The 12,334-nt window shown below is 30.6% G+C and overlaps 1 protein-coding gene across 2 annotated transcripts; it reads left to right on the top strand.

The window, feature by feature from the left end:
- The first annotated feature begins 1,785 nt into the window (after positions 1–1,785).
- Positions 1,786–12,221, top strand: LOC110991369 (CLK4-associating serine/arginine rich protein). 2 transcript variants are annotated; one of them, XM_022256707.2, is made up of 17 exons: positions 1,786–2,068; positions 2,217–2,314; positions 2,388–2,566; positions 2,800–2,961; positions 3,133–3,233; positions 3,995–4,167; positions 4,896–5,062; positions 5,694–5,787; positions 6,048–6,266; positions 6,441–6,491; positions 7,040–7,150; positions 7,548–7,614; positions 8,948–9,020; positions 9,270–9,375; positions 9,865–9,945; positions 10,301–10,462; positions 11,398–12,221. In XM_022256707.2, exons 1-17 carry the CDS (start codon positions 1,970–1,972, stop codon positions 11,489–11,491), a joined length of 2,037 nt encoding a protein of 678 aa, XP_022112399.2. In that variant the 5' UTR covers positions 1,786–1,969; the 3' UTR covers positions 11,492–12,221. The 2 variants fall into 2 exon arrangements, with proteins under 2 accessions (XP_022112399.2, XP_022112398.2); XM_022256706.2 differs by having other exon boundaries at positions 1,787–2,068; positions 11,389–12,220.
- The last annotated feature ends 113 nt before the right edge of the window (positions 12,222–12,334 follow it).

Genomic DNA, 12,334 nt, shown 5'->3' with positions numbered 1-12,334 from the left:
TTGCACTCTGTAAAATTTGAATAATAATTTTTGCTTCTTTTATCTTAGTAACAACTCCCAAGTTATAGCTAAAAACGCGTATAAGCGAAAAACCACTAGATTTTTAGTAAGTCAGTTTAAAAATGGTTAGTTCCAAAAATCACCGCGGGACTTCTTACATGAAAAGTAGGGATGGCGATCTGAGATCGATTAATCGAAGAATCGATTTTTCGAGCAGAAAAGATCGATTTTTTAAATCGATATGAAGTACTGTGTCGATTCACTGAATCGATATTATATCACCCTTGAAAATCGACATTCGATTTTTTCTGTTTTGGTATAAACCATACAATTATTTGCATTTAGTTGAATGCGCCTGAATTATAAGAGTGCTGCCGGTTAAAGAGTTAACTACTCATAAACTCGCGAGATGGCTGTATGTTTAGTATCCTTTACTCGCCTCTCTTTAATAAAAAAGTTACGTTTGTAGTCTTTGACTTTATGTATTTATAATCTGTGACGATTGATATTGCATTATTCATTTGTTGTTGTCGTTTAATGAATACTGTTATTAGCGTAATATAAGTATTTTCATGATTGATTTTCATCAGATTTTCATGTAGTGTTTGTTGCGAAATAATAACTAATTGAGAGTAGGTAAGTAAATAAGTAAAGCACTTCTTATTTTTTACTTTGACGCTATTATTTTCAGTTTGTTCTGTTAGTTGTGATTATCATTTAAATTTACTTTTACACAGGAATAATCAGCATTGAAATAACTAATAAGTAATATGTGGAATTCTTATTGATGGAAGTGTTCATACTTCATTCACGATTACTTTATGTCCAATTATCTATTTAACGTCAAAGCATCAAATTATTCATCTTGTTTACAGAAAAAATAGTAAAGCTCCCATTATCATTTTAAAAATAAACTATCGCTTTTACTCTAATTTTATTTTAATCAAGTAATCGCCAGGCTAGGGATGGCGATTCTTTCCGAAAAATATCAATTTTTAAAGCAATTCGTATCTTAATTAATCGATTCACATTTGGTGCTATTTTTATATAAAGGTTACTTTTTTATAAAATGTTTAACTATTCTTTCATATAAAATATTCTTTTAAATTCATTAAGAAATTATGCTAACTAATCCTAATAGGATTTTGAATATAACTCGAAACTAGTGACTAATTACTAAAAATATCATTATTTATCAAGTTGAATACATATAATAAATGAGGAATAAATATATTTTTTCAGCATGTCGGGTAGAAGTGATTTATGGAATCATTTTATTAAAAAAGACTTCGGAGGCACATGCAAATATTGTCACCAGGACGTAAAAACTAAGGGAAACTGAGCACTGGGAACTATAGTTCCCAGTTATAATTCCCAATGCTTAATATTTAAACTTTTAACTCTTACCTTATTTTTTACTTTTTTGCAATCAATAAAAACATTCAGTATATAAATACTTATTTTTTTTTATAGTTGATCTTATAGTTTGATACGGTAATAAAAATAATTGTTATTTTTGAATTCCCTGATTTTATTGATAAGATATCGTTAATTGCAATATTAATCTTGTTTTTAGTAAAATTGATACAAATTTACATTGTTAACGCAAACTTGAAAAAAGATCGATTTTTTAAGAATCGATTTTGTAGGCCTCGATTTTTTCGTGAATCGATTCATTAGACTACGATTCGAATCGATTTAAAAATCGATCTTTTTCGTAAAGAATCGCCATCCCTAATGAAAAGAACTCATTTTTAGCGTGTATCTACGACACGCTACAACTTCATTGTCTTTATGTCATAGACCATAGTCTGTGGCCCTCAATTCGCTTAAATTCATTCATTAAACAGCAATCATTTTTTCGTTTTGTGAAATTATAATCTTATTTCTCAATTCACAGATATTTGGAAGCGTTATTATCAAAATAACACGTAATTAGTTTTCAATTTGATTTAAAATAGTTCATGAAATGTGGCACGAAGCACGTAGACAAGAGCGTTTAATTCGCGGCTTAATAGTGGATTATCGACGGAGGGCTGAACGACGAAAAGATTTCTATGAAAAAATTGTAAGCCTTTTATGTTATAATAGTCTTTATTAAATATCAGTTTTAATGACCGTTTGTTTTCATTACATTATTTGCAAGTTTAAAATAATTTTAAGAATCACACAATGAGCAAACAAGCAAGTAAAGAACTTCGTAAAAATCATTTTAGAAAGCGGAGCCGACTCAATTTTTACAACTACATGGAAGGGTGTGTAAGATACATTTGGATCCCGCTGTTGCTGCAGCGGGAGAAGGGCCAGCTATCATGTAAGCAATTGGTGTTTTTTTTTTTGAAATCACCACATCAATATTGTATGACTTTCAACCATATATCTTTCAGGATGCCCTGGCAAGGTGACACTAGCAATATGATTGACAGATTTGATGTTAGGGCACACCTTGATTATATGCCAGACATCAAAGTGCCAGACATACCTCCTGAAGAACTTAGTCAAGAGGAGAGGCAGTGTAACTATGAACGATACAGAATCCTTGCACAAAATACTTTTCTTGGAATAAGTAAGTGGCTGTAATATTTCCGTTGCAATTACACCATAATGGGATGTTACTAGAGGCTACACTTAAAATATTTTGTTCTATGAAATAGAAGTTTAAGTATTTTTATGAAAGATAGGTTTTAATTATATAATCATATACTTATATGATTTAACATTTCCTTTTTTTTTCAAATTTACCAAATTGTTAATTTATTTTCTACTAACACTACTAAAAATTAATTATATTACATTCAGGTGAAGATAAGTTCCTCCAGCAACTAGCAATAGAAGAACAGTTTGGTGTCACGATAGAGGAGAAAGAGATGCATAAGGAGCGATTAAATGAGAAAAAGGGGACAGGTGTAGCAATCGGATACAATTATAATGATCCCGGATCTCAACCATCCTGCTCAAACGGTAGATTCAGCCTTTTAGAAAACAGTGGTGTAACAATAAGAGAAAATACAGTGTAGATGCCAAATATTTTAGGCTTTCGACAGATGCTCTAGTTATGCCACTGAAAATCAAGGATTCTGAGTAATAGTGTATGTTTTTGTGAGTGTTTTATTACACAAAGTAATATTACAGGCCCTGAACTAATGGAAAGTAAGGATTCTGATGAAGAATCCGATTTAGAGATCATTGATGTTGATCTGAGCATTGATGTCAACAAAATGAAGGCTGCACAGGTAAGCAAATTTTAAATAATTTATTTTTATTATTAATTTTTATACATATATTTATTAAATAATTAAATCTTTTACATGATTCTTATATTGCCTTTTTTATATATTGAAACTCATTGATAAACAGATCAGCTTCAACATTATAGTATAACTGATTCATTCTTTGTTATTGCTAGTTGACTAGTGTATACTAATTTGCAAGGATTACATCTATAAGGGACCACCTTAGTGAAGGATTAATAATTATAGATTCTTAATATTTATTGGTGTGTCTCTGATCCCGCCACGAATCTCTTTTTATCTTAATATTTATTAATATAGTATTGCACTAATATGAGTTACAACGAAAACTTAACGAAAATACAGGTAACAGCCTGTTTGTTATATTTCAATTAAATACTTCATAAAAAGACAGATTTTTGATCATAACATTCAGGTAAATATTTCTAATTACATGCATTTAATTTATAAATTTAGACATAGATATATTATTTATTGCTAACAAAACACACACACATAAACACACAAAATTACAATAATATAAGAGATAAAATTTAATAAAAGATATAATGAGAGGTATAATTTTTTTTTCCTACGACTATTATTTGGATACAACAATGTACAGTGTATTTTAGTAGGAAAAAGAAAGCAGTAGGTTTGACTTAGATGGTGATTGGCTTTTTTACGTTCTTAAAAAAGAAAACCTTGAATAGTGGAAGGAAATAAAAATATCTTGTTCAATGTGATATCACTTTTCGCACCAGGCTCACGAGTTAAATGCTGTGGGACCTCAATATGGTATGACTGGATGTGATCTCTTCTCGTTTCTTACTGGTGACGCGGATGAAGCGGAACATCAGAAGCAATTATTACGAGAGGAGAAGGAAAAAGCGTTGTTCTCCGGTAGAAAGAGTCGCAGGGAGAGACGCGCACATCGGTATGTAGTTTTAGTTAAATATTTTTTATTCAAGGGATACGAATGTGTTAACTATTTTGTGATCCGGCCTGGCTTGGTAAATCTAGTCGTCAAATCCTTATATCGACGTTAATTTGGTGATGACAATCTAATACTCGCGTTTTGATTGCGATAGATCAACAGCATCTCAAATCACATGCAACTAGTTTCCATTTACTATGATAATTATTTTAGAATAAACTATACTGGTTGATATTATAAAGAAATATTACAAAAAATTTAGTGTGTGTCCTAAGCTCGCATACGTTACGCAACAGGACTTAATATTAAAACAACCGGAGTAATGGAGGAGTGGTTCGATAATTATCTATTTTAAAAAGGCACACAAGAGAAACACATACTTACTTTTATAGTTACGGAGGACACACAACATACAAAAAAAAATAACATGTATGCTTGTGCATATCAAGTGTGTACAACATTTAAAGAAATCATTAAAAATGTAAAGGAAAAATGAAATCCAATAATAATAAATGATAGTAAACTAGATCAAAACATTAAATATATGCACTTAAATTTTTTTTATTGCAATTGGTTTTAAGTAATTAATTATAATTTTGTCAAATCGGTAATGTCTCAGATAATATTGAAAATATTTCACCACTGTTGCGTTTGGCTTAAATACTAAATACATGCTGAAACATTCTTTAAGCGAGACAATCAAATTTTATATGTTTTGGCTATACCAGGGATAAAAGACTGCCACCATTACCAACAAGTCCACCGAGTTATGCAGCGCCGGCTGAGAAGTCAAAAGAAGCGTCGCCTGTGCGTTCAAATACACGATCGCCGTCTCCTGAGGTAGAGAATATTGAGTTCATCACCTCGTTTGGGCCTGATGATGAAGATAAACCACGTAAGTTTCATACACAGATTGTTTCTTAGTTTTATAAATCCATCATTGTTACTTTTATTCTTCCTATCTCCCTAAGGTATTTATGGTTTATCTATAGGTGGAGATTTGTAATTGGTACTGTTTTTATTTTATTTTATTCATAATTTATATAATAAAATACTGTAAATATTCCTAAAATACAATAAATAAATAAAAATGTTGATGTAAACTTTGTCTGCATTCGTTTAACTCGTATTATATACCTTTTACTACTGCAAACTGATACACTTTTTTGCAGGAAAACTGTTCCATAACCGTAATTAAACTTCCAAATCCTATTTAAGTAAAGTGTGAAAAATCAGCAAAGTTATATATATATTTTATTTTATTGTGTAATTGTCTTATCTTGTTTATGTTTTTAATTGTATTTTTTTTTTATTACTATTTTTAGCAAAACTTATGTTTACATATATTGTCGTATAATTATATAAGATAGAAGAATTTATAAAATTATCAGTAGATTTCGTATATGTATGATGTTGTAGACTTAATAAATAAATAAATATATATAATTTTAAGATTATATGATACTATTTAAGATCCCCTACATTACATATTACCCACTGCTTATATTTGAAACAACATTTTACAGCACCGCCTCCAAAGCCTCTCTATGCTGAGAAACTAAAGAAGAATCTTAAGAGGAATATGCTCTATTCAGAAATCGTGAGAAAGCGAAGATCCAGGTACGTTTTAGAAGACATGTTTTAGTGTTTTTTTAGTTAAAAAGATTTGAAATTTTTCTAATTTTTAGTCTCCAATACTGAATCAAAAAAAATCTAGGAAATATAATCTTAATAGATCTTTTAGTTTTTGTTCAATATTCCCACCAACTTAATGATCTCAGAATGATCAAAATTGGGGACGTAATCCAGGTCAATAATGTTGATGGGTATTGGAGTCTGTTTAACAGCTGTAAATTATAAATATATTAATTTTTCAACAGGTCAAGATCCCGTGATAAACCCAGACCTGTAATGGGACCGCGGTTCAGGGACTCGATTTCCCGCTCGAGGTCTAAGTCTTATTCAAGATCCAGGTCTAAGTCCAGGTCCAGATCCAAGTCAAGGTCTACTTCAAGGTCCCGATCCAGATCAAGGTCTAATTCGTCTTATCGAAGGTCTAGATCTAGGAGTTACGGGAGACGGTCGCGTAGCCGTTCTAAGTTTGTATTTTATATTTCGTTTACACATTCACGTTGTTTTTTTATTTAAAACCGAATTTCTTATATGATCTAATACATAATGTTTCAAACCTCAGCACGAATGTAATGAAGAAATAAAAAACATAATAAGTCATATAGTCAAATTCATGGAAGTTTATATTTTCTTAATTACAGCTACGGTGGAAATGGGAAACGAAATAGATCCAGGTCGATGTCATATGAAAGGTAAGGTGTATAGAGTAGGGATGAGCAGTGGCGTAGCAAGGGGGGGCTCAACTTTAAGAACGTATTATATTGTAAATTACAAACATAAAATAAATAAATCGCTAGCATAAAAATTTCCTTTTCAGGGATTTCTCCACTAGCACTAGCTCAGCTCTTTGTAGAATTCGGAATTCCCGAAAAGGAGCCTGACGCTGTTTCGTGGGAGATTCCCCGCCCCATACTCGCGATCTTTTTATAAATGATGCATGTAATTTATCATATAAAATCAATTGCTTTTTACTTTGGATGGGGTTACGACCAACTTCCGCATCGGGTGCCACCCGAGGTAGATACGCCACTGTGGGTGAGACGAAGTGAAAATGGTTGCAAAAATACATCGTTTCCTTGAAAAGCACACAGTGACGTTGTAAATTTGAACGAATTTTCTAGAAATATAATTAATCCTTACATATTTTATTAAACTGTTCTAGTAGTATAAAATAGGTTTTATTAATGATATTAAAATGTAAGTGATAATTAAAAAATATACAATTATTGTATGGTAACAGTAAGTGCGAGCCAAAAGCCGTGCCGCGTTACTACGGGCGTCGCAAAGAAGACAAATCTTCGAGTGAACTCTCGATCGACTCTGATTCTAGCACTTCAGATCATAATTATAAGTAAGTTATTTTTAATACATATATGTATCTTTTTGCCTTTTTCGTTTAAATAATTAATTTATGCTTTGCTTGAATTGAGTTAGACCTGAGAATCTTCATTGAAGTAGCAGTTGGTACAATGTACAATCTGTTCTTATAATTTTTCTCAAATAATTAAATATGTTTTTAAGGTTTTATTGTAAAAATGACTGTCATATTCTAAAGGTAATGCGTTCGTCATAGTTGTACTGGTTTGTAATGTAGAGGTCTAAGGCATGTAAAATCTACCCGTGTGAAGTTTGTAGTGCCTATGAACTTGTGCGGAGAAATTAACTAACTGTCATCTTAGAACCAAAAATCGATCGCACTGTTCTTATTTTCATAGAAAAACATGTTTATTTTTTTAATTTCCTTCCAGATCTTCAGTCAGCAATAAATCACAGGCAAACCAGAATCAGTTACGATTAACTGGATCCAGCTCCAAAGTCAGTAAGAATCATTTTATTTATTAACGCTTAGTACCTTTCAGTTTTGTAGACGACGATTTTAAAGGAGAACTATTGATTTTGCTAAGGTAATATTGGCAAGGGTGCAAAATTTTTAAAATTGAATTAACTCATATAACGTGTTTTTACTAGAAAATATAAAATATTTCTTTCAAAAAAACTTAAATTGTGACATTATATTTTGATTTTAAAAAACTTCTACAATTTTAAATACTAATCACATAATAATACATCGTGCGATAACAGGCGTACTTTTAAACTTGTCATAGAATCAACTACATATCTTAAAGTCCGAAGAATTCTAATTGTTATTTTTATACTAAAACTTTGTTAAGCTCGCTTTACCTTTAACCTCAAATAAGACTTCAGTAAAATAACAAAAATGTCCAAAATAACTTTGGCTTCATCGAAAGAGCAAAATGCCTACCAAAAGCTGCAAATATCATTAGTTTTACATTAGATTTTAATTATATTAAAGAATCAAGATTTGTACTCGATAAAGCAAAAGTTTTTCCTCATTGGCGTAGCTTATTGCGGATCTCAGCTCAAATTGTGACAGATGATTGTTGACACTTGTTCGATGACAGTTGACAATGACAACCGATTGATATAAATTTATGTTCTTAATTTGAAATAAAAAACATTGTTGTTATCAAAGGTTTTTTTATGATTAGGTACTCAATATGTTTAAGTTTCGGTAAGAAACCCAAAAAATGCTTTCGTTACAAATGGCGGTTTACGTGACATATTATGCTGTTATTTAAAAAAATATATTGTTAATTACGCCACTCAGTTCAGATTCACCCACATTTTGACTTGATTTTTTTTGTCCATTTCACGCTGTACAACAAGTCATTTTTAAATAATGAACTTCAACTAATTAAAAAAAGCATCATACTAAATGAATTATTCGACTTCATATAGTATATGAGTACCGTTACACTACAGAATAGTTAAAAGTAGTTGGAAGATTTTTGATCTAATTTTTTTAGGAAAAGGTAAAGGTAACTGAAATTGTGACAGCTAATTAAGATGACACTTGTTAGATGACAATTTATATTAAAAAAATAAGTTTAATTACATTGTATTATAATATGTATTTAATGTTTAGGTTTCGTAAATAAAATGTCCATTTATTGAAAAAATGGGGCTTTTCCATCCTTACTTACCTAATAGTAATACATAATAGGCGGAATAGTCCGTCAATTATTTGTGATGATCACACGGTTTTTATGTATATTATCTGTTTTGTCTCATATCGTGGACCTTTAAAGACTTAAACTAGAACTAAGCAATGGTCTATATTTTCCAGGGAACATCGCGTGAGGCGCTGACAATGAAAGAACGGCTGAAACGAAAAATGCAAGCGCAGCTCTCGAGACAATGTAAGTTTAAATTATTATTATTATTGATAATATATGTATATTTTGACTTACAACAGAATAAGTTAAGGTAAGTATATAAAATTTATCTCGGTGCGTTAGGCCTCAGCGATAAATTGGCGTCTTACATTAAATTTTCTATATTTTTATTTTAAGTTGAAAACCACAGACACAACATAGGCAGATTTTTTTTTTGCAAAACTATCGTCCACCATTCAGTCTTTTTACCATTTTTAATGTTTCTTATTATAGTGCGTGCGGACAAGCGCCTGGAAGCGGAACGTCTGGAACGGGAAAGCAGGAGGCAGGCACGACGAGATGAAGAGATGCGGGAACTCGCTATTAAGCTACGAAGGAAGTCAGTAATATTAATCTAACCGGTTTAAACCGGTAGTCATTAATTTTAACCGGTTTCGAGAAATAGATTACCTCTTTGGATGTGAAGTTATTGGCATTGGTTGACATTTGAGTATGGTCTATTTAGGCTTCCCAGCTATAAATATATTTCGTAAATGTCTTTATTTACAAATTTATATTAAAAAATCAGAGATGATCCTCTGTTTGATTTGAATTATATACCTATATTATAGTATAGGGAACTATCAAAGATTCATCAAAATCGATTTAGTAACGCTTTTTTTGACATAATCATAAATAATATTGACAGGTATTTCAAGTATGTTTAATTTTTCTAAATTACATTTTTTCGTTAAAGTTTTTTAGTTTCATAATTTTTCACATTTTTTAAAATTAATAATATTACAAGTCTAATTGATACTTCTTATACTCCTTTGATTTTTTTTCGGTTTTTCGAAGATCGTTTGTATATATTGATTTTATATTCCAGACAACGCGAAATGCGACACCAACAGAGTCGTCGATCGAGCGAAGACGACTCCGAAAGAAGTCGAAGTGGATCATCGCCCAGGTAATATTTTATTTGTACAAAAATATAATTTATAATTATTGTACCTCGATATTTGTCATTTGAAAATGCCGGCAATGCACTTACTTACTGCACTCTGTACCTACTTTATAAAACCAAATAACATACTTTGTTTGATGATCTTTCAATGTAATGAAATTATTAATTCATTCAAAATTTTTTTTATTAATAATTTTAATATTATATGATGTCAACGATTCTGTGACCGATTTGTGTTCCAACGTTACATTAAATTATGTGTGTGTATCCAAAAAAATAATGAATAAATCTGTATTTCTGTTTAGTTTCTATACGTTGCAGAAATTAATGTGACATAATATGAAATGTTTTTTGACAGAAAATCACCATCGCCAAAAGAGCGAAGTAAGTCCAAGAGCAAAACTCCTGAGAAACGCATTCAAGTCTGGGAGTCAGACGAAGTGTCTCCGTACAGGCAGAAGTACCAAGAAGTTGATAGGCGACGCCACGAAGAGGAATACAGGCAAAGACGGGATAATAGGTGCGTATACAAAAGTTACGTATACTGTACGTAAGGGTGTCATACGTGCTAAGTCTGGTTAAAATTGCATGTAAAAATGTGGAGATCGATATCGCTATCAAAAGTAACAGAATACCGGCTACAGGTTTATTAATATTCCAAAATGAATTTCCCTATAAAATTATAATAATATAATAATAATTATTACGATTAAATTAAAAACATCAAACGAGGTACATACATTAAAAATGCTAATATTTCAGTAAAATAATAATTTTTAACGTTATATTGACATTAAATCGGTTGTATTGAGTTATGTTATTACCTTCAGAATTAGTACTAAATAAAAATTAACGAACATAATACCCACTTTATCGAAAAGCATTCAACATCTAATTAAAACGCAATTTTGTCACTGGATGACTCGGCACGATCATCTTAAAGCGACAAGATAGAGGACAAATCTTTGTTTTTATTTTATTATTCTTTATTACTCAAGATATCATATGGAACATGGTGTAATGGTTGCAGCTCCTTACAAACATTGTGTAAAAAAAACGATTAAAAAGAGTGGTTCGTCTCTTCCGTTCTACGCCCTTGATTTAAGAAGGCATTAAATGTAAATTTACAATTAATTTTTGGACGTTCATAAGTGTACTTGTTTACCTATACGAATAAAGAAATTTTTGTTTGTTTGATTGCATAAAGCAATCGAAGCGATAACTTTTACTTTTTAACACAAGGAGTCTTAGGGCCTTTATATGATGTCGTCGTAGTAAAATTATTATTTTACCACCATTATAGACAGCCCGTATAGGACAGCCACGAAGGTTTTGTTGTCACCGGCTTATAGTTGGGCTTTTAAGTAGCATTTTTTTTCAATACACCAGAACTAATAATTGAATCCTGGCGTGACAGCTACTAAAAAAATCCTTTAACTTTTGTAGGGTTTTCAGGGGCCGCAAAGATTACAGAGGACAAAGACATGAAGATGGACCTTCAGGGAGAGATGACTCAGACGGGAGAAAAGTGAAGTTGGTGGACTATTGAATGAATACGTTAAGTACGTGCACGCACGTATACGTTGATGTTACTGCTCTTGTAAATGTATAACTCATAATAAGTTAAGACATCTAATAAAATGTTCAGACGGTTTTTATGAAAAAATATTATTTTTTAAAATGAATTTTTAAGTACATATATGAATTACAATATATTGCGTATATGTACAGAGTGAATGATTTTTTTAGTAAAAGCAAAACATTGAAAACTAAAGATTTTATGGCATTGAACCCATAATTTTTTTATGTGTAACCTTGCATCATTTGGTTAATTTTGATGTATTTAATTAGACTATTCCGAGTTTTTATGCCTGCTACTTTTGTAAGGTAATCTTATTTATTCATATTCACGGCAGCATTGATTCAGTTTTAATTTAATTCCATAAATAAAAATAAATAGCTATTCTCATTCTTGTTGCTTCAAAAATAGTTGTTGTTATATTCTTTACATTTTGAGGAAAACAAACATTTGTAGTGTTCAAAGCATTAAAATTCTCTACAACTTAGATTCAGTTAAGTATCAAAAAATGTCGAAAAATGTATGTGGGTAATATTTAGCTGAATTAATTTTATATATAGTTAAAATATTATATCTAATAAAATTGTCAATATTTGTGTAAATATATTAAAACTTATAAATAGTTGCTAAAATGTGTTGCTGCTGCTAACATACATAACATATTTGTCAATTATGAAATACAGATTAAGGAGTTATAAGTTGTTTTAATATTATCGGTAAGTATAAAAATCCTTTTCAATGATTTAATAGAGTTAATATAAGTATTCATAAATATTGAAAATGTTATTAATTCTTCCTTATTCTGATTGGATT

This window comes from Pieris rapae, chromosome 6 (assembly GCF_905147795.1).
Source record: "Pieris rapae chromosome 6, ilPieRapa1.1, whole genome shotgun sequence".
Taxonomy (NCBI): Eukaryota; Metazoa; Arthropoda; class Insecta; order Lepidoptera; family Pieridae; genus Pieris; species Pieris rapae.
This window is presented reverse-complemented; position numbering and strand designations above follow the sequence as displayed.

Coding starts and splice junctions, on each gene's coding strand:
- LOC110991369 (XM_022256706.2), top strand. CDS start 1,970: ATGTGGCACGAAGCACGTAGACAAGAGCGTTTAATTCGCGGCTTAATA. Junction 7,615..8,947: donor TAACTGGATCCAGCTCCAAA/GTCAGTAAGAAT, acceptor TATATTTTCCAG/GGAACATCGCGTGAGGCGCT. Junction 9,376..9,864: donor GCTATTAAGCTACGAAGGAA/GTCAGTAATATT, acceptor TTTATATTCCAG/ACAACGCGAAATGCGACACC.